Source organism: Mycothermus thermophilus (genome assembly GCF_041956435.1).
Source record: "Mycothermus thermophilus strain CBS 625.91 unplaced genomic scaffold VTJ04scaffold_5, whole genome shotgun sequence".
In the NCBI taxonomy this organism is placed as follows: Eukaryota; Fungi; Ascomycota; class Sordariomycetes; order Sordariales; family Chaetomiaceae; genus Mycothermus; species Mycothermus thermophilus.
This window is the reverse complement of record NW_027191431.1, coordinates 1,193,114-1,210,477: the sequence shown is the minus strand read 5'-3', so window position 1 is coordinate 1,210,477 and position 17,364 is coordinate 1,193,114. Positions and strand designations below refer to the sequence as shown.

The window sequence follows — 17,364 nt, the reverse complement described above, 5'->3', positions numbered from 1 at the left end:
CCGGCAAGATCCGACGACGAGGACGACGACTTCGACACCCCCACGAAGATCGCCCTACACAACAACCACCAAAATGTCACAATTCAGGGCCAAGAAGCTCGATCTCGGGTGCTTCGTTAACGTCTGGACGCTGCGCGACCACTCGAAGCGCAAGGCCTTTGCTGCTGCCGAGCCGGAGAGGTAAACGCTTTTCTTCCTTTAAGACGGGCTCAATCTGGACCCGATGAACTTTTACCCCCTTCCTGACCCAATGCCGAAGCCCTGCAAACAAGTGGAATCAAAGTGACTTACTGGCTTCCCTCCCCCGCAACAGGCAAGCCCTCCGCTACATCATCCGCAACACGGCGCTGCCCGCCCGCACGCGCGCCATCGCCCAGCTCCAGCTCACCCAGATGCACGCCTACACACGGCCCACGCAGATCAACAACAGGTGTATTCTCGGCGGCAAGCAGCGCGGTGTTTTCCGGGACTTCAAGATGACGAGGGTGAGTGGGATTGGCGGCAGCGGCCTGAAGTGCCACTGTTTCCTTCTGCCGCCCCGCATATGTCCCCAGAGGGGAGGCAATGCTGATGTGTCTCGGTGCGCAGTACAACTTCCGTATGCAAGCATTGGAGGGCAACCTCCCAGGTGTCAAGAAGGCGAGTTGGTAAAGGGGGTTGGGGGTGTTGTTGGGCTGGGGGTCGATGGTGTTCAGGGGATCCGGGGTGGTGTTGTCTCCGTAGGAAGAGACAGGCAAGGAGGTTCAGTCGGCGATGATGTTAGCCGTTCACCCATGGACCGGGTCTTTCAGGCCGTGTACAATCTTGTCATATTACATTGTAAATGGATCATGATAGAAATACCCTCGCCAAACGCCTCGTCCCTCGATGTCCGTCCAAGTCTATATATCTGCCACATGAATGGAGTGTGAAAACGCCATTCTACGATGTTGAACCCTGCCGAGAACCCGACCCGATCATCACAGTATCATACCCATACAAGTCTCATACTTCCTCAAGATGACGATGGCGAATTGCTGGTTTCCGCAGCCTCCGATCCGGCGGCTGCCGGATCAATCGCTTGCGCTCCCACGGCAGCAGCCTTCTCTCCCGCGCGCTTGCGGAGGACGTTCTCGATAAACGCCTCGCCAGCCTTGTACGAAGACCGCACGAGCGGCCCGCTGGCGCAATAGAGAAAGCCCATGTCAAGGGCCCGCTGGCGCCACAGCTCGAACTCGTCAGGTGTGACATACCGCTCGACCTTGAGGTGCCGCTTGGTCGGCTGCATGTACTGACCGAAGGTGACCACGTCGACGTCGACCTTCCGAAGCTCTGTGAACGGGTTAGTTACTGGTTTGGAAACGAACGATAGGAGATATGTTCGAACTTACCCCTCAAAGCATCCCAGATCTCCTCCTCCTGCTCACCCAACCCGAGCATGAGGCTCGTCTTGGTGATAATCCCCTCCTTGCCCCTCACCTCCTTGGCATGCTGCAGCACCTTCAAACTCTGCCTGAACGTCGCCCTCCTGTCACGCACGTACGGCGTCAAGGCCTCCACCGTCTCGACATTATGCGCATACACATCCAGCCCGCTCTCGGCGACAATCTTGACCATGTCCAAATCCCCCGCAAAATCTCCCGTCAACGCCTCCACCAAAATGGTCGGCTTCTTCGCCTTAATCCTCCGAATCGTCTCCGCAAAATGCCTCGCCCCGCCGTCCGGCAAATCATCCCGATCCACGCTCGTCAGGACCACGTACCCGAGCCCCCACCGCGCCAGCGCCTCGGCCGTGTTCTCGGGCTCGTGCGGGTCCAGCGGCGGCGGCGCGCGGCTCGTCTTGACGCTGCAGAACCGGCACCCGCGCGTGCACGTGTCGCCCATGAGCATGATGGTCGCGGTCGCCGCCGCCCGGCTGCTGCCGCCCCAGCACTCGCCGATGTTGGGACAGCGCGCCTCTTCGCACACCGTGTGCAGGCCCAGCCCGCGCAGGTCGGACTTGATGCGCGCGTAGTTGGGGTTGGCGCCGGCTGACGGGATCGGGGTTTTTAGCCAGTCGGGAAGGCGGGTGATGGTGCGCTTGCGCCCTTCCGGGCCGACGGTGGCGGTGCGAAGGGTGTAGGCTTCGTTGGCGGGGAGGGTGCCGGAGGAGGAGGGGAGGAAGTCGGAGAGGGAGCCGAGGGTGGTGTTCTTGAAGTAGGTTGGGCGCTGCTTGGGTGCGGTGGTGGCGGTAGGCTCGGTGCTGGTGCTGGGTTGTTGCGCTGGTTGTTGGGGTTGCGATGTTGGGTCCGAGTCCGGGGACGGGACTGTGGCATAGGTCCGCGACGGGAGGAGGGCGGCGCGCGCCAGGGACCGCCGCAGCGGCACTTGTATTCTCTGGAGCGGCATAGTGGAAGCCATTGCGACAATGCCGGAGTTCATTCTTTCGGAGACCGGCCGGACGGAGGTCTTGATGTTCTCGAAAATTGCTGTCGGCTACAACCGGCGGTCGGAGTCAGAGGATACCGGCCTGCCAGGATTCGCCTCTTGGCGTCATTGCCGGCAGGGTTGGGGTTAACTACGGAGCAGAAACTCGGCTTCGTCTTGGAATGCCACGCCGGAGCGCCCAACATCCGTGGGAAGATTGTCGGCAGCAAACATACTGAGCCGGTTTCCCTCTCGCATGGGTTACTCCATCAGAAGGATGCTGACGGAGTATGCGATTCACCAGCCGCCAACCGTGTGCGTAGACGCTCACCAACCGCGTGGCGTTGGAGTGGCCGCCAACCCACAGCTTGTCCCCTCACTTTCATACACAGCCCACATTCAGGCACAACCATCGTTATTCCTGGGCAATTGTAGAGATCATGGGCGTTCATTATTCGAATTCTTAACAACTGTTCTGGTCATTTCATTTCTCGCCGTTGGCCTGAGGCAGGTAGACGCCTCCATGAAACCAACCTGTAACGAAGCTACGGGTGTTCTGGTAATTTAATTCTCCGGGAGCACTTTGAACAGGCCGCTGGTGATCTCAATCGTCTCATCATTCCATATCTGTAACTGCCCACCCGGCTCCGTTTCGCTGTGGCTGTGCACGGGCTGCCGGAAGTCGACGTTGTGTCTCAATCCAATATCAGGCACGAATACGCTGGGCATAAGTAGAAGACAATATACGGTCCCTTTGAGTCTTTGGTCTCGGGAAATAGATGCTAGGACGGAGCATATTCCTTGGTCATCTATTCATGTCTGGTTTTGTCGTTTCGATCGGGTTCGTGTTCTTCGACAAAGCACATGCATTTGGCTGGGAAGGTGGCTTGGCAGGTTGGACAACCAACGGCCTTGCTGGGGTGACCTTTGCGCTTGGCACCGGATCCCGCGGGTGGAGTCGATGCCGAGATGGAGCATTATCAGTTTGACGCTTAAAATGTCGGGAAAGCTGTTAGTATTTTAACAGCTGACATTCTCTTGGCTGGCTGACGCAAGTCCGTTTCCTGGCATCCCGGACGGACTGGCGTGTGTGGTCTGGCGCAGCACAAAACAAGTCCGTCAACTCTGCTGGGCGCAGCCTCTTTCAAGCGCGACAACATCATCCATCCGCATCCCATCCGCAATTCCACCACCTTCAACAACGCCGCCTTCCCATCGCTCTCCTACCACACGCAAAAGTTCCAGTCGGTTGATCCGCCTGTCTTTCGTGGATTTATTCTCGCTGCAACGTCTTTCGCCCACTTGCACCCCGATCGCTTTCTCCTGACGACCCGAGCGACCCGGTCCCGAACCCAACGTCACCATGGCTACTGAACCGTACGATCCCTATGTCCCTTCAAAGAACTCGCCTTATGCCAACGATTCTCCGTATGCCGGCGGCAGTGCGGGAGGCGCGTCGCGGCCCGGAGCTCCAGGCACGACGACTGAAGCGATTCAGGAGGTTCGTGGATTGCTCCCCGTACAGCGCAACAACTTCGCATCGCCTGGGCAGCATCACATGTGTGTGGACTCGACCGGATGCATGCTACTCTTTCGCAAACCTTGGAGGAGAAGCGCGCTCATTTGGTTGCGGACCATTGAGGACGGGAGTTGCGCCCAAAAAAGGGGGGAGCATGGGTGTCGATGCTGCTTGTGTGGTGCAACATGTAGAGTGGGAACAGCATGCTGACTTTGCTACCTACAGAACCTGAACAAGGCCTTCGAGGCCATGGAAGACAATGTCCGTATGGTGCGAGAGCGCGGTGTCCGCTTGGAGGACCTTCAAAACAAGACGGACGATCTGGCCACATCGGCGCAGGGCTTCCGCCGTGGTGCCAACCAGGTTCGCAAGAAGATGTGGTGGAAGGTAGGCTATCTCAGAAGTCTATCCCTTTCCTGAGTCATGCGCTGACAGCGGATTACAGGACATGAAGATGAAGATCTGGATCACCATTGGTATCCTAGTCCTTCTGGCCATCATCATCATCCCGTCGGGTACGTGCCTCACCTCCTCTCGGCATGAACATAGCTAACAATGGCTGCAGTTGTCGTGACCAACAAGAATAATAATAATTAGATTCATTCAATGACAGCGATGACGATATTCTGCATGACAAGGCCGCGGAGCGCCCCAGTGGTCTCCGCCAGCGAATACCAAGATGCGTCTGGAACGGAATATATGCTTTGTTTGGGACTTTTCTGCTTTTGTTCTGGGGGCTTGCTTTTCTTCTGGTTTGCGGTCTCGTGGGCTGCGCTGCCCATGAGCCGCTCGGCGTTGCTGGGTCTCACGTTGGGGCGACGAACACTCCCGATCGAGCCTATAGTTACGATGATTGCAATGGGCCCGGTCCCTAGATACGGTTAATCGAGATAGCAGCCATGATGATTTTTTTTTTTTGTTTTGCGTCACATGCGGGTGTTGTTGAATATTTGATCTGGTGTTGCCGTCGGTTTCCTCCCAGTGTTCTCTTTGTTGATGGATGTCCTGGTCCCAGGTTCCAGGTTGTCTTCACATGCACGCAACATCGGGGACCCTCGATGCCAAAGCCAGAGAGGGTGTTCTTGGAGATAAAAATCTGATAAAAAAATCAAGGCCTCGCTGCAAATCTTGGCTTGGGTAGGACAAACCGGAAATACATGCCCGTGATTATGCGCCGAGTTATTTCTTCACCGGGGTTCGTCTTGCAGAGTTCCTATCGCCAAACCCGATGACACGCACCATCAGGGCAGTTTCAAGAAACACCTGACTCACGCAACCCTCAAGGCGGCAACACCGCTGTCCATGTGGAGGATTGCTGGTTCCCGCAGTGGGTTGCAGTGAAAACGTTCGGGGTGCAGCCGAAGTCGCTCCACTGCAGGTGGCCAACAGTGCCCGTAAGTGCCAATCAGGAACCGCATCGCGCAACGGGACACCCCTCCGCCAGCGGTTTCGGTCGCAATTTTTTTTCCCCTGGTGCCCCTCCACCACGCCGGCCTTGACCGACACTTGGCACACGGCAAACCCTGGGGAAAAATATACATCTCCAGACTTGGGATTGACAGGACAGGCCCCCCGATTCCGGCTTCTTTCGTTCCGGCTCTTGAACCTCGAGTTGACGTGGTTGCTCCATCGTCAACCTTCGTTCCTGTCTTCATCCCACTTCCTCCCAATTGTCAATGGTCGGTGGTGCTCCTGCAATTGACTCATCCGAGGTCTAGCCGGGGACTTATTCAATTCCAATTCCCCTCTTTCCCCCAGCCCGGGTCAAGTTTTCTTCTTTTCCTTCTTCCTTGCAGGCTCTTGGTTGTGCCGGTCACTCAGTCCCCAAGGGAATTCTCTCCCTTCAGCCGTCCTCCCCGTCTTGCCTCGTCTTCTTGACGACCACTACCGTTAAACTCACCGGCCGTCCACCACCGTCGTCACTTCGTAGCGCAACGACAATGCTGTCCGCCTGCGCAGTCACTCTTCGGGCCGGCGCCCGCCGCGCTGTCCGCCGGCTGCCCCGGTCCCGCGCCGCCGCCGTTTCCCCAGCCCTGCGTCGTTCTCGGCCCTTCTCGTCCTCCGCATCTCGCCGTACCGACCTTAGCACCCGGGGCATGATTGTTCAGACGCTTTCGTCCGTTGGCTCCAAGCGTGAGGTTCAGCAGTATCTCTCGCTCTTCACCTCCGTCTCGTCCCAGCGCTTCGCCGTGATCAAGGTCGGCGGTGCGATCCTGACCGATTACCTCGACGAGCTGTGCTCCAGCCTTGCCTTCCTTTACACCGTCGGCCTCTACCCCGTCATCGTCCATGGCGCGGGCCCGCAGCTCAACAACCTGCTCGAGCAGGCCGGCGTCGAGCCCCAGTTCGAGGAGGGCATTCGCGTGACCGACGCCAAAACTCTGCAGGTCGCTCGCGACCTGTTCCTCCAGGAGAACCTCAAGCTCGTCAATGCTCTCGAGGAGAAGGGCGTGCACGCCCAGCCTCTGACCACCGGCATGTTCCGCGCCGACTACCTCAACAAGGACAAGTGGGGGTTCGTGGGCAAGATCACTGCCGTCAACAAGCAGCCCATTGAGAGCGCCATCAACAACGGCTATCTCCCCATCCTCACCTCCATGGCTGAGACCGACGACGGCCAGATCCTCAACGTCAACGCTGATGTCGCCGCTGCCGAGTTGGCCCGTGCTCTGGAGCCCCTTAAGGTGGTGTACCTGTCCGAGAAGGGCGGGCTTTTCGACGCCGCCGGCCAGAAGATCTCGGCCATCAACTTGGACCAGGAGTACGACCATCTCATGTCCCAGGAGTGGGTCAGGTACGGCACCCGGCTAAAGATCAAGGAGATCAAGGAGCTCCTTGACACCCTTCCGCGCGCCACGAGCGTCGCAATCATCCACCCCGGAGATCTCCAGAAGGAGCTCTTTACGGACTCGGGCGCCGGTACCCTGATCCGCCGCGGCAACAAGCTCCTGTCGGCCACCAGTCTGTCCGAGTTCAAGGACCTGGATGCCCTCAAGGCGGCCTTGATCCGCGACCGCGAGGGCCCCGACGCTGAGGCTACCGTCGAGAAGTACCTGGAGTTCCTTGGTCAAAACAAATTCAAGGCTTACTACGACGGACCTATGAACGCCCTGGCCATCGTGCTGCCCAACCCCAGCGGTGGCCACGACACCCTCGCCACCCTCACCATCACCAGGTCGGGATGGCTCACCAACGTTTCCGATAACATCTTCACCACCCTCCGCAAGGAGCATCCCCAGCTTGTCTGGACCGTCCGCGAGGATGATGAGAACCTCGGCTGGTTCTTCGACAAGGCCGAGGGCAGCCTGACTCGCAACGGCAGCGTCATGTTCTGGTACGGCATCGAGAACAGCGAGGATGTGGTGAAGCTGATGAAGGACTTCACCACCAACAGCAACGCCACCCTGGGCAATTCCAACCTGGAGCTGCGGCTCTACCCTGCCGCTAAGACCACTCCTCGTTTCGCAGCCCAGCAGATCCGTGGCTTCTCGACCCTGGCCCGCCGCCCAACTCTGCCAGCCTTCTCCGTCGGCCGGAGCGCAAGGACCTTCGTCACCCAGACCAACCCCAACCCTCCGATTGGCAAGAGGAACGCGTCCAACGACCAGCCCGCCAGGGTAGCCCTCATCGGCGCTCGTGGCTACACGGGCCAGGAGCTCATCCGGTTGCTCGATGCGCACCCTCACATGGACCTTCGCCACGTCTCGTCTCGCGAGCTTGCGGGCACCAAGCTTCAGGGGTACAGCAAGCGCGATGTGATCTATGAGAACCTCAGCCCCGAGGACGTCCGGGACATGGAGAGTCGTGGCGAGATTGACTGCTGGGTCATGGCTCTTCCCAATGGCGTGTGCAAGCCCTTCGTTGAGGCCGTCTTCGAGGGCCGCAAGGCGTCCGGCCACAAGAGCGTCATTGTCGACCTTTCGGCCGATTACCGCTTCGACAACGCGTGGACGTACGGTCTCCCCGAACTCGTTCCCAGGTCCAACATCATCCAGGCCACCGAGATTTCCAACCCCGGCTGCTACGCGACCGCCGCCCAGCTCGGCATCGCCCCTCTGGTCCCGCACCTCGACGGCATGCCTCACATCTTTGGCGTCTCGGGCTACTCTGGCGCCGGCACCAAGCCCTCGCCCAAGAACGACGTTGCCCTGCTCACCGACAACATCATGCCGTACAGCCTGACGGGCCACATCCACGAGCGCGAGGTCAGCACCCAGCTGGGCGCTCAGGTTGCCTTCATCCCGCACGTCGCTGTCTGGTTCCGCGGCATCCACCACACCATCTCCATCCCGCTCAACAAGACCATGACCTCGCGCGACATCCGCCAGATCTACCAGGACCGCTACGCCGGGGAGAAGCTGGTCAAGGTTGTCGGCGAGGCGCCCCTGGTCAAGAACATCAGCGGAAAGCACGGCGTGGAGATTGGCGGGTTCGAGGTCGACAAGTCGGGCCGTCGCGTCGTGGTTTGCGCCACCATTGATAACCTGCTCAAGGGTGCCGCCACGCAGTGCTTGCGTAAGTTTTCTTCCGATTTACAGTAATAATAATGCTGTTCAGGATTGACGCTGACATTCAAACACAGAGAACATGAACCTCGCCCTGGGCTACGCCGAGTACGAGGGCATCCCCGTCATGTAAAAGCTGTTCGCGCGGCGAATAGAGGGTGCGAAGATGTGCGTTGCTGAGCAGAGGCTCTGTGGACTGTATATATGTCATCTCCTGAGCCTCGTCCTGTCCTATTTGTCTTTTCATGTAGAGGTCTGGACGCAGAGTTCTTCTAGATGGGCAATATCTTGCTGATATGCCCTCCATTTTGCTTCCTTTTGTTCATTGGTTTTTTCACTTATGGAGTTTGGCCGGGCCTTTCTTTTGCTGGGTGTCAGAAAAAGTAAAAATTCTATCCCGCGGAGGGACGCGGAGTGGCTGGTGACTGGGCTGGTGGAGGAACATACGGATGGATGGATGGATGAATGGACGGATGGTTTATTGTCGTTTTTTTTGTATACACATTACGTGGGATGGACGAAAACTGCATGAAGACGGGAAGGACGATTCGTGAACCATGGGTGATGATGCGTATGATAGAGGCGATGCATTGTTAGACGCGGCTCGCGGCCTTGGTGCTTTGCCTGTTTTCCTCCTGATGGCTGTTTCTACAGGTTCTGCTGGTTGCGTAGATTATAGGAGCTAAGGTTGGGACTGTGTTTGCTTCCCAGGAGAGGGGTTTGGTAGAGGAAACGATGAGTTGAGGCGTTGATTTGGCCATTTACGCGGGATGGTTCAAGGGTTTGGTGCCAGAAGGACGATGGGTTGCAACACTACACGGTGGCTAGGTAACCCGAAGTCACGTTCGCTATCAGGTTTCGCCAGATCTAGGAAGCACAGAACCCTCTTGTCTTAATGTGAGGCTATTTACTCAATCCTCCTTGTCTCGTGGTACTGGGTCGCCTGAGACAAGACGCCATCTTCCCAACGTTTTTTCGGTGACGTCTCCCTCCCATGATGCTGACCCTTCCATATTATTAGTTTTCCATACTCTTCGCGCTTTGCATGTACATGTGACACTGGCAGTGGTTTGTTTAGCGTATTCTGGTTGAGTTTGTACCTGTCTCCCACGGTTGTGGTCAAAAGATTCTCGAGGACCTTGTAGAATCCCGTTTCTCCCCAACCATCCGGACAAGGCTAAGATACTACCACCAAAGGTACCTAGGTACCCATTTTCCTCTTTGACTTGGCTTAATTACTTTCATCACCCAACCGCCTCACCAAACATGCTGAACTGCGCCCCCGTGCCGACCCAAACAAACCTCTTCTCCACCACCGACGGATGCGCCAGCAGCGTCGGCACCTTCACTTCGTCGCCCTTCTGGCCAATCTGCTTGGTCAGGCTGAGACCCCACGTATACACCTTCCCGTCCGTCCCGACCGCGAGGTTGTGCTCGCTCGCGGCCGATACCTGCGCCACGACGACGCCGTCCTGGAAAGCCCCCGAATCGACGGCCCGCGGGACGAGCAGCGAGCTCGGCTTGCACCGCGAGTCGAGCGCGACGAGCTCGGGAGGGAGCCGCGACAGCGTGTGGCCCGTGGCGAAGGAGTAGAGGCGGCCCCAGGAGAAGCAGCGGCCGTCGTGGGTGAGGGCGAGGGTGTGGAAGTTGCCGCCCGTGATGGATTTGATTCCGATTCCGATTCCGATCCCGCGCGCGTCGACGGCGGGGAGGGTGGTGACCAGCCGCGGGACGGGGACGGTGATGTCCCAGTCGTCCGGGTCGTGCGTCTTGTCGGCGGAGGAGTGCAGGACGCCGGTCTGCCCGGCGTTGTTGAACCCCCAGGCGTAGAGGTGGCCGAGGCGGTGGACGGCGAAGGAGTGCGACGCGCCGCTGCCGATGTCGATGATGTTGCGCAGCATGGCGACGGGCCGCGGGATGAGCCCTTCTTTGATCCAGTTCACCACGCGCTTGGAGAAGCGGCGGCCTAGTTGGCCTTCAGTGCCGCGACCCCAGGTGTAGATCAGGTTGTCGGAGGTGAGGGCGAGGACGTGGTTGCTGCCGCAGCAGAGTTTGGTGACGTTCTTGAGGTTGGGGATGAGGACGGGTCGGGATTGGACGCTGACGGTGGGGGAGAAGGAGAGTTTGCCGTCCTCGGACTGGGGATGGGTGTTAGTAAACAGGGGAATACGCATCAGTTTTCAGGGGTTGGAATTTGTGTATGTACCCTGAACGTCCCCCATCCGTAAACAAATCCGCTGCTTGTCAAGACAAAAGTAGCGTTGTCGGTGGCCGCAACTTGGGTGAACATGGTGCCGGCAGGGGCGAGACTCATATCCACCGGCCGAGGGACGCATTCGTGAGGGTTGAGCTGGGCGCCGTCGTCGTCCTCGCTATCGGCGTCGTCGACATCAACGAAGTTTCCGGCCCAGGTGGTGTCGCGGCCCAACGCGCCATGGTCGTTAACTCCCCAGGTCAGGATGCGGTTGTCCGCGGTCAGGGCGACGCCGTGCATGGCACCGAGCGAGACTTGGACAACAACACCTGAGAGATAGGGGTTGAGACGGGGCTTACCGATGGTGCCCGACTTGACGTCCGGGCCGAGACCCAGCTCGCCACCGCTGTTGGCGCCGACGACATAGATGTTGAGACGCTGAGTGGGTGGACGACTGAGGGCAATGAGGCCGGGTGTCACAGATGATGTCCACTTGGGGCGTTTGATGAGGGGGTTCTGGTGAGAGGCGTCCGTTCTCCGCCGTTTGGTCGAGGAGGGTCTCGTCGGAGCCATGTCGTGAGTTTGAGATACAAGTTGGCCATGAGTTGAGCCTCATGGGATAGGCAAGTGTGAGAGATGCCTGTGTTTCTGCATTTTGACCTGTTGTCCAACTTCAGAATGTCACCTTCCCCGGAATGTTTTTGTTTGTGGTACCTGGAGGTTGAACAAAGCCGGGCCCTTGCATTTGGCCCGAATGGTTGTATTAGTCATCCTTAAGAACCTCATTGTTTTTCATTGAGCATTCCAAGGTCGCGTCAGTGTTAGTGTCTTGATGCTTTCAGGCTCAAGCCTCACAATGGAATGTGAGAGGTTCGAGGGAGCATATCCATCAACGGAGGAAGGCTGAGAAGAAGTGGAACCGGCCCCGGATGGTGAGCAAAAAAGTCCGCTAGGCACATGCTCGCTCCCTGCCGTTTGCCCCTCACCCCCCAAACTCCGTCGCGGGCCGACGCTACCCCGCCATCTCCAACAGACATGATGCATCACGCATTTGCGCTCATAGATTCCCCCTGAAAATTCAACGACGAAGGCTGTAACAAACCGTGGGAACTCCATTTTGTCCAGTGTACCACTCAATTGGCCCCAAACACAACCACACACCACACAAGCATGATCCCATATCCCCTCGACCACGGCAACCTGGAGCATCTGCTCCCTGTGTCGTGGAAGACCCAAATCACGGCCTGGCTCGCCGAGGACACACCATCCTTCGACGTCGGTGGCTTCGTCGTCGGTGACCACCCGCGTACCGCAACCCTCTGGGGCAAGCAGTCAGGAATTTTGGCCGGCGTGCCCTTCTTCAACGAGGTCTTTGCCCAATGCGGGTGCACCGTGGAGTGGCATGCGCGCGAGGGGTCACACATTGAAATCCACGGCGGCAAGACGGCGCTGGCCACCGTCAAAGGCCCCGCGCGCGGCCTGCTCGAGGGAGAGCGGGTTGCGCTCAACATTCTCGCGCGCTGCTCCGGCATCGCCACGGCCACGCGCCGTCTGCTCATCAACCTCCGCAGCGCCGGATACAAGGGCACGCTCGCCGGCACGCGCAAAACCACCCCGGGCTTCCGCCTCGTCGAGAAGTACGGAATGCTGGTCGGCGGCGCCGACACCCACCGCATGGACCTGAGCACCATGACCATGCTCAAGGACAACCACGTCTGGAGCCGCGGGAGCATCACGCAGGCGGTGCGTGCCGCCAAGGCCGCGGGAGGGTTCAGCCTCAAGGTCGAGGTCGAGGTGCAGAGCGAGGAGGAGGCGGATGAGGCGATCGCGGCCGGCGCCGACGTCATCATGCTGGACAACTTCACTGGGGAGGGGGTCAAGGCCGCGTCGCGCAGCCTTAAGGAGAAGTGGAAGGGCAAGAGGGAGTTCCTGCTCGAGGTCTCGGGCGGGTTGACCGAGAACAATGCAGAGCAATACATTTGCAACGGTACGTACTTGAAGATAGGGAGGGGCTTGGGGGACATCAAGTGTTTGGCACTTTTATGACAGCAGATCACTGACCGTGGCTCGCAGATATCGACATCCTTTCAACAAGCTCAATTCACCAGGGTGTACGACACGTTGACTTTTCACTGAAGATCAATGTCGAGAAAGGGTCGAGTTGATCAGCGGGCTGGGAGCGACACCCAACTGGAGAAAAGATCAAGAACTGCTTTTAGAGCCTCACTCATCTGTATTGTTTTTTTTTCTTTTCTTTTTCCATGACATCCGCATAAACTCTCTTCCCCGAAACCCGGAAACCGTGCGACACATCGATGTTAATTGGTCGGGCTCTGTGGGACCAACTTGTCTCCTACGCACCTTGAAGCCAGAACCCTAGGAAATTCCGCGCTTTGGAAAGTGGGCTGAACAACTGTCTTAGCGGCAGCATGAGCAGAGAAATGAATCAAAACGGTTGTTTAAGGCTCAAGAGACATGGTTGTGACGAGATTGGAGGGGCGGTGAGAGCCTCAGGCCGAGGAGGGCGGGTCTGCTGCATCTGGCATGCGGCTCAACGCCGTCGCAGCTCAAAATCTGTGTTGACGCCAAGTGGCCCCTCCTCTGTCACTGCTTACACGTAGTTGCTGTATGGTATGAATTGCAAAGTTGTCGTGAACATTCCCCTGATTGCCGAGGATAACCGCACATTTGCGTTGTTTGACGTCTCCATTGACCGATTGTTTCCCCTAGTGTATTGGTATATCGTAAAACTCCCAATCAGGTATCTATGTTATGGGCAATGGGATTTGATTCAACTAACTACCAGATCATCATGATGGGAAAGTCAGTGGGCGGAGCATCGGTGCAGTGCATCCACTCATGCGCCTCATGTTCCTGGCTTCACATTTCTGGATCAACGTGGCTAGCACAGCCTCAATCACCCCTATATTATACAGTATATGCCGATATGGCCTCCCTACGGAGTTCTGTGCTGGCCATTGTAAAGTGTCAACAGCGAAGATGTGACCATCTCGGTATAACACAGGAAGTACCAGTCTGCCTTCGAGCGCGGTCAGCTTTCCGTTGTTTGCATGCATGTTCCCGCACCGCTCATGCAAAACACAGAGACGGGATGCACGCAGTTGATGTGGATTCGGGTTCCCCAACGCTGGCCGGGGTCCTCGGGTCAGTGATCCGAAACATGGGATTCAGTGGTCGCTCGCTTTTGGCGTATGTACCCGTACCTATCCTGCAAGCAGAGGTGGCGTAATCCAGTCGGCTTGCTTGCATGGCTGAGCCGCAGGATGACATAGACGGGGTCTTATAAAACATATCTCTTTTGACATACTTAACATGTCCCTGTTAAGTCCAAACAGCCATCTAGAAGATGTTCACCGAAAAGGCCGCGTCCATACAGCTGGAGCCAGCGCATCAGTTCGCAGGACTCCAAAGGCACATGACCACTGCTTCAAGTTTGGAATCGTGGGAGATACATATGTACATGGTTTCCACGTAGCTGAAACACCCAATTGCCTCTCCGACGAACCTCCATCTCGTTGCTAGTAAGTCGAGTCAACCGGAAACTTCCGATGCTCATCCTTCTTCGTCAGCCTCAAGCTCGACCGCTAGTTGGCCCTTATGATTGTACCAATCGTCAACTGTATGGGGACACATAAACCAGCACGTTCGCCTCATGACGTGGGCTGTGCCGGATATTGCGTTCAGTGTTTACACTCCTAGAACTCGGTCAAGCCCCCGAGGTCAGGTTACGACGAAAGAGAAATAGGATGCGTGAGTCCGTTGGAACAAGTCTGGAGGCTTTGGCTAAGTACCTTCAAGGAGCGCAAGAGAAGAGAATATAAGTATCTCAACTTGAGTCCACACGTCGCCTGCTTCTCTCGCCGTCATTGAATCCCACCAAACCTGACTTATCCTACTCAACTCTGCCACCGAGTTTCATGTCATCTCTATCTCCCTTGTCTTTGGAATAGGACTGTCCTCTGGAGTTCAAGTCTACGTAGTCCAGCCTCTCCACTCCAAAGATGTCGGACACGACTGGTCACACCGAGGAGCATTGGACTCGCGGCTACATCGAGGACGTCCAGGCTAATCACCGACGGCGTGAGGACCACACGAAGGACGTGGAACAAGCTGTGCGCGAGTACCAAGCCGCCGCGAAGCAAAAGATCGCTGAGGCTTTGGGACCTGGGGACTCGTTGCTGCCAAGGACCCAAGCTCAGGACGCCGCGAACTCGACCTCAACAAACTCCCGAGGTTTCTAAAAGGCTTGGTCTTCCACCACATGTTTCCCACCTCGAAGGATACGTTTGGCCTAGTATTGGCCACCCACCCCATCACCAATACACCTATCGCTTTCGATGAGGGGTCTCGACAATTTTTCGAAACGTTCAACCTCCCATCTCAAGGCTCAGATGTCTGGATCGTGTTGTGGCGAGATCGGGCCAGCGGAGCAACATCATACCATCCAAACTTTGATGGTCTTCTGTGTGTTTGGGCTTGCTCAGTCCCAGCAAATGAGGCGATGAAGTCCGGCTTGTAGGCAGGGTGAGTACCAAACAATGCCATGAGCTGGTTCAAATTTGGGTTAACAAGCTACTGATGTTGGAGTCTAATAGTTAGATGCTGCAAGCAAGTCGACACCGCTATTTTAAGTTGTCTGTGAATTATTCTTGAAAACCGTGGTTATGTTCGGGATACTTCTCAAATGTCAGATTGTCAAGCTGCTCAACTTGTCCTTAAATGATGTCACATCAATAGGCATTCATGAGGAGGCCTGTTATGATGGTGAATCCATGGTCAATTAATCCATGTAGTTAGCTATCATCGAGAAATTTGGCCTATACTTCTTTCCGCTCTTCACTATGTTCCTGTTAGTTGTCAAAGGAATGAGCATCGGCTATCATGACTGAACGCTGATAGTTTGTGTACAAGATAGTAGCATGGTATCTGTTGAAGATTGTTGTCATCAATTATCTGTATCCCAACTTGTCCTCCTGTACGATGTCCCATACCTCTCCGCTCTCGAGTTTGTCGCCGACACAAAATCAGACTTCCACCAGTTCCTTATCCATCACCCCATATTCTTTTGCGTCATTTTATCACCATGCTCAAAGGACTGGAGTTGCGAAGGAGTCATGCTTTCCGTATTGTGGCAGACAGCCCCTGCTGACGAGCGGGTTGATGCCTTGATGCTCATCCAGAAATGTGTGTGGTGTGACCCGCGAGCTGAGAGATGTAAGTATTATTACGAATGATTGCTAGGAAGCTTTTCCACAGTTTCATCGGCATTGACATGCTGAGAACCAGGATCGCATCCTTGCCTAACGCGGGACAGCGAAAAGCGCCGGGTTTTTCATGCCGCTCCCAGTTTCATATGTTGACAATTCCCACGTGGCATCCTGGTCGTTTTGACCATGGAACTTCCGATTTGTGCGCACCACCCACATAACGGAAAAGGTTGAACGGCTGCGATCCGGCCTGTCTGGGCTGGGGTGCGAAGTTTGGGCCCAGGATCTTATTTGATTTTTGATACATACGGGGTGCCTCAATCCAATGCGTTCCTTGATCTATCCATTGGCTGGCGGCTCGAGATTGGACCTGTCCGGGACATCTTGCCGCGCGCTCAGACCGGGGCGGAGTCCCTGTCCGGAGCTTGGCACGGAGCTTGGCACGGACATCCACGTGGCACCCTGGTCGATGACAGGGTGATGCAACCAGGCGAAACACAAGCGCTTGGGCGCTCCAACCACTTTCGCCGGGCATAAGGAAGAATCCCAATCGCACTCATAGGCTGGGATAACATCGTCATCAATGCGGATCAGCTCGTCAAGGATCCGCCGACACTACCCCGGAGGCTGTCCCTGCTCAATCCCCCAGGGTTTGGCATGATGGAGGCCGTTTCCTGTTTCATTTGTCAAATCCCACGTGGCAACCTCGTCGCCTTGCCCGGGACCAAAGGGAGCGCAAAGCAAGACATACCCGAGCTTTGAGTCAAGTCCACCCATGTCCGGGAACAATCTCATGCGTACTTCCTCCAAACACCACTTCTACTGTCAAGAGATTATCTGTGCTTACAAGCGTTGAAAGGACTGCTTCCTGCTGCTGAGCGCACTCGTACGAATCTAGGTTGCATCAAGATGCCTTCGGTTGATCAGTTTCTGGTGTGATTGCTCAACAGGTGAGTTTTGGGCTGCGCAGGGCAGCACTATGGGCGCTTGTGGTGGTGGGTTTCCACGACTGCATTTGTTTCTTTTCCCAATTGCATGCACTCTTGATCTTTTGTTGATTTGTTGTGCAATTTGAGTGCGGCGAGGAAGGGGAGGGGGGAGAGGGGGCGGGTTCTCTTGAGCTGGAAGCCGATGCGATGACATGGAGGACCGGGGGTCCACACCTGGCGAAGTCGCATTGTCCCGTGTCCCGTTGGCCATCGTTCCCAGCAACTAGAGTGTTGCATCTCCCGACACCCCCGTCTTGCACCACATCCCTCACTTGCCCTTGTTGGCACTTCGTATGTACGGAGTACCGTACGGCTGTGACGCGACATGTACGGTCGATGGATGTTCTTGCCGATCGGCAAGCTGGTCCGCTTCATGGAGGGTGGGAGGGTGTGCCGCGCCACCTTCCTGGTGATCTTTCACACGTGTATGAGAAAAATAAAGTGCGGTCTAACTACCTACCGACAATGTGTTGGTTTCCCCTTTGCCTGGTCGTATGGGTATGTAGTCTCTGACCAATCCCATGCACACCTCCTCCCCTCTGGG

General features: G+C 56.6%; 10 protein-coding genes across 10 annotated transcripts; 6 read left to right on the top strand and 4 right to left on the bottom strand.

The window, feature by feature from the left end:
- Window positions 1–73: 73 nt before the first annotated feature.
- VTJ04DRAFT_7483 (mitochondrial 37S ribosomal protein uS14m) lies at window positions 74–651 on the top strand (the record flags this gene model as incomplete). The annotated part of the gene is made up of 3 exons (XM_069365815.1): window positions 74–180; window positions 314–485; window positions 589–651. 3 exons carry the CDS (start codon window positions 74–76, stop codon window positions 649–651), a joined length of 342 nt encoding a protein of 113 aa, XP_069216812.1.
- Window positions 652–994: 343 nt separating this feature from the next.
- VTJ04DRAFT_7482 (uncharacterized protein) lies at window positions 995–2,379 on the bottom strand (the record flags this gene model as incomplete). Its single annotated transcript, XM_069365814.1, has 2 exons — window positions 995–1,311; window positions 1,371–2,379. 2 exons carry the CDS (start codon window positions 2,377–2,379, stop codon window positions 995–997), a joined length of 1,326 nt encoding a protein of 441 aa, XP_069216811.1.
- A 1,003-nt stretch (window positions 2,380–3,382) lies between these two features.
- VTJ04DRAFT_7481 (uncharacterized protein) lies at window positions 3,383–3,712 on the top strand (the record flags this gene model as incomplete). The annotated part of the gene is made up of 2 exons (XM_069365813.1): window positions 3,383–3,396; window positions 3,490–3,712. The coding sequence occupies 2 exons, from the start codon at window positions 3,383–3,385 to the stop codon at window positions 3,710–3,712; spliced, it is 237 nt and encodes a 78-aa protein (XP_069216810.1).
- Window positions 3,713–3,748: 36 nt separating this feature from the next.
- VTJ04DRAFT_7480 (uncharacterized protein) lies at window positions 3,749–4,501 on the top strand (the record flags this gene model as incomplete). The annotated part of the gene is made up of 4 exons (XM_069365812.1): window positions 3,749–3,886; window positions 4,130–4,291; window positions 4,350–4,419; window positions 4,470–4,501. The coding sequence occupies 4 exons, from the start codon at window positions 3,749–3,751 to the stop codon at window positions 4,499–4,501; spliced, it is 402 nt and encodes a 133-aa protein (XP_069216809.1).
- Window positions 4,502–4,503: 2 nt separating this feature from the next.
- VTJ04DRAFT_7479 (uncharacterized protein) lies at window positions 4,504–5,534 on the bottom strand (the record flags this gene model as incomplete). The annotated part of the gene is made up of 2 exons (XM_069365810.1): window positions 4,504–4,775; window positions 5,465–5,534. The coding sequence occupies 2 exons, from the start codon at window positions 5,532–5,534 to the stop codon at window positions 4,504–4,506; spliced, it is 342 nt and encodes a 113-aa protein (XP_069216808.1).
- A 310-nt stretch (window positions 5,535–5,844) lies between these two features.
- Window positions 5,845–8,542, top strand: VTJ04DRAFT_7478 (uncharacterized protein; the record flags this gene model as incomplete). The annotated part of the gene is made up of 2 exons (XM_069365809.1): window positions 5,845–8,419; window positions 8,487–8,542. The coding sequence occupies 2 exons, from the start codon at window positions 5,845–5,847 to the stop codon at window positions 8,540–8,542; spliced, it is 2,631 nt and encodes an 876-aa protein (XP_069216807.1).
- Window positions 8,543–8,801: 259 nt separating this feature from the next.
- On the bottom strand, window positions 8,802–9,170 carry VTJ04DRAFT_7477 (uncharacterized protein; the record flags this gene model as incomplete). The annotated part of the gene is made up of 2 exons (XM_069365808.1): window positions 8,802–8,933; window positions 9,009–9,170. 2 exons carry the CDS (start codon window positions 9,168–9,170, stop codon window positions 8,802–8,804), a joined length of 294 nt encoding a protein of 97 aa, XP_069216806.1.
- A 483-nt stretch (window positions 9,171–9,653) lies between these two features.
- Window positions 9,654–11,176, bottom strand: VTJ04DRAFT_7476 (uncharacterized protein; the record flags this gene model as incomplete). Its single annotated transcript, XM_069365807.1, has 2 exons — window positions 9,654–10,547; window positions 10,616–11,176. 2 exons carry the CDS (start codon window positions 11,174–11,176, stop codon window positions 9,654–9,656), a joined length of 1,455 nt encoding a protein of 484 aa, XP_069216805.1.
- A 597-nt stretch (window positions 11,177–11,773) lies between these two features.
- On the top strand, window positions 11,774–12,768 carry VTJ04DRAFT_7475 (uncharacterized protein; the record flags this gene model as incomplete). The annotated part of the gene is made up of 2 exons (XM_069365806.1): window positions 11,774–12,590; window positions 12,677–12,768. The coding sequence occupies 2 exons, from the start codon at window positions 11,774–11,776 to the stop codon at window positions 12,766–12,768; spliced, it is 909 nt and encodes a 302-aa protein (XP_069216804.1).
- A 1,857-nt stretch (window positions 12,769–14,625) lies between these two features.
- On the top strand, window positions 14,626–14,865 carry VTJ04DRAFT_7474 (uncharacterized protein; the record flags this gene model as incomplete). Its single annotated transcript, XM_069365805.1, has 1 exon — window positions 14,626–14,865. One exon carries the CDS (start codon window positions 14,626–14,628, stop codon window positions 14,863–14,865), a length of 240 nt encoding a protein of 79 aa, XP_069216803.1.
- Window positions 14,866–17,364: the final 2,499 nt, after the last annotated feature.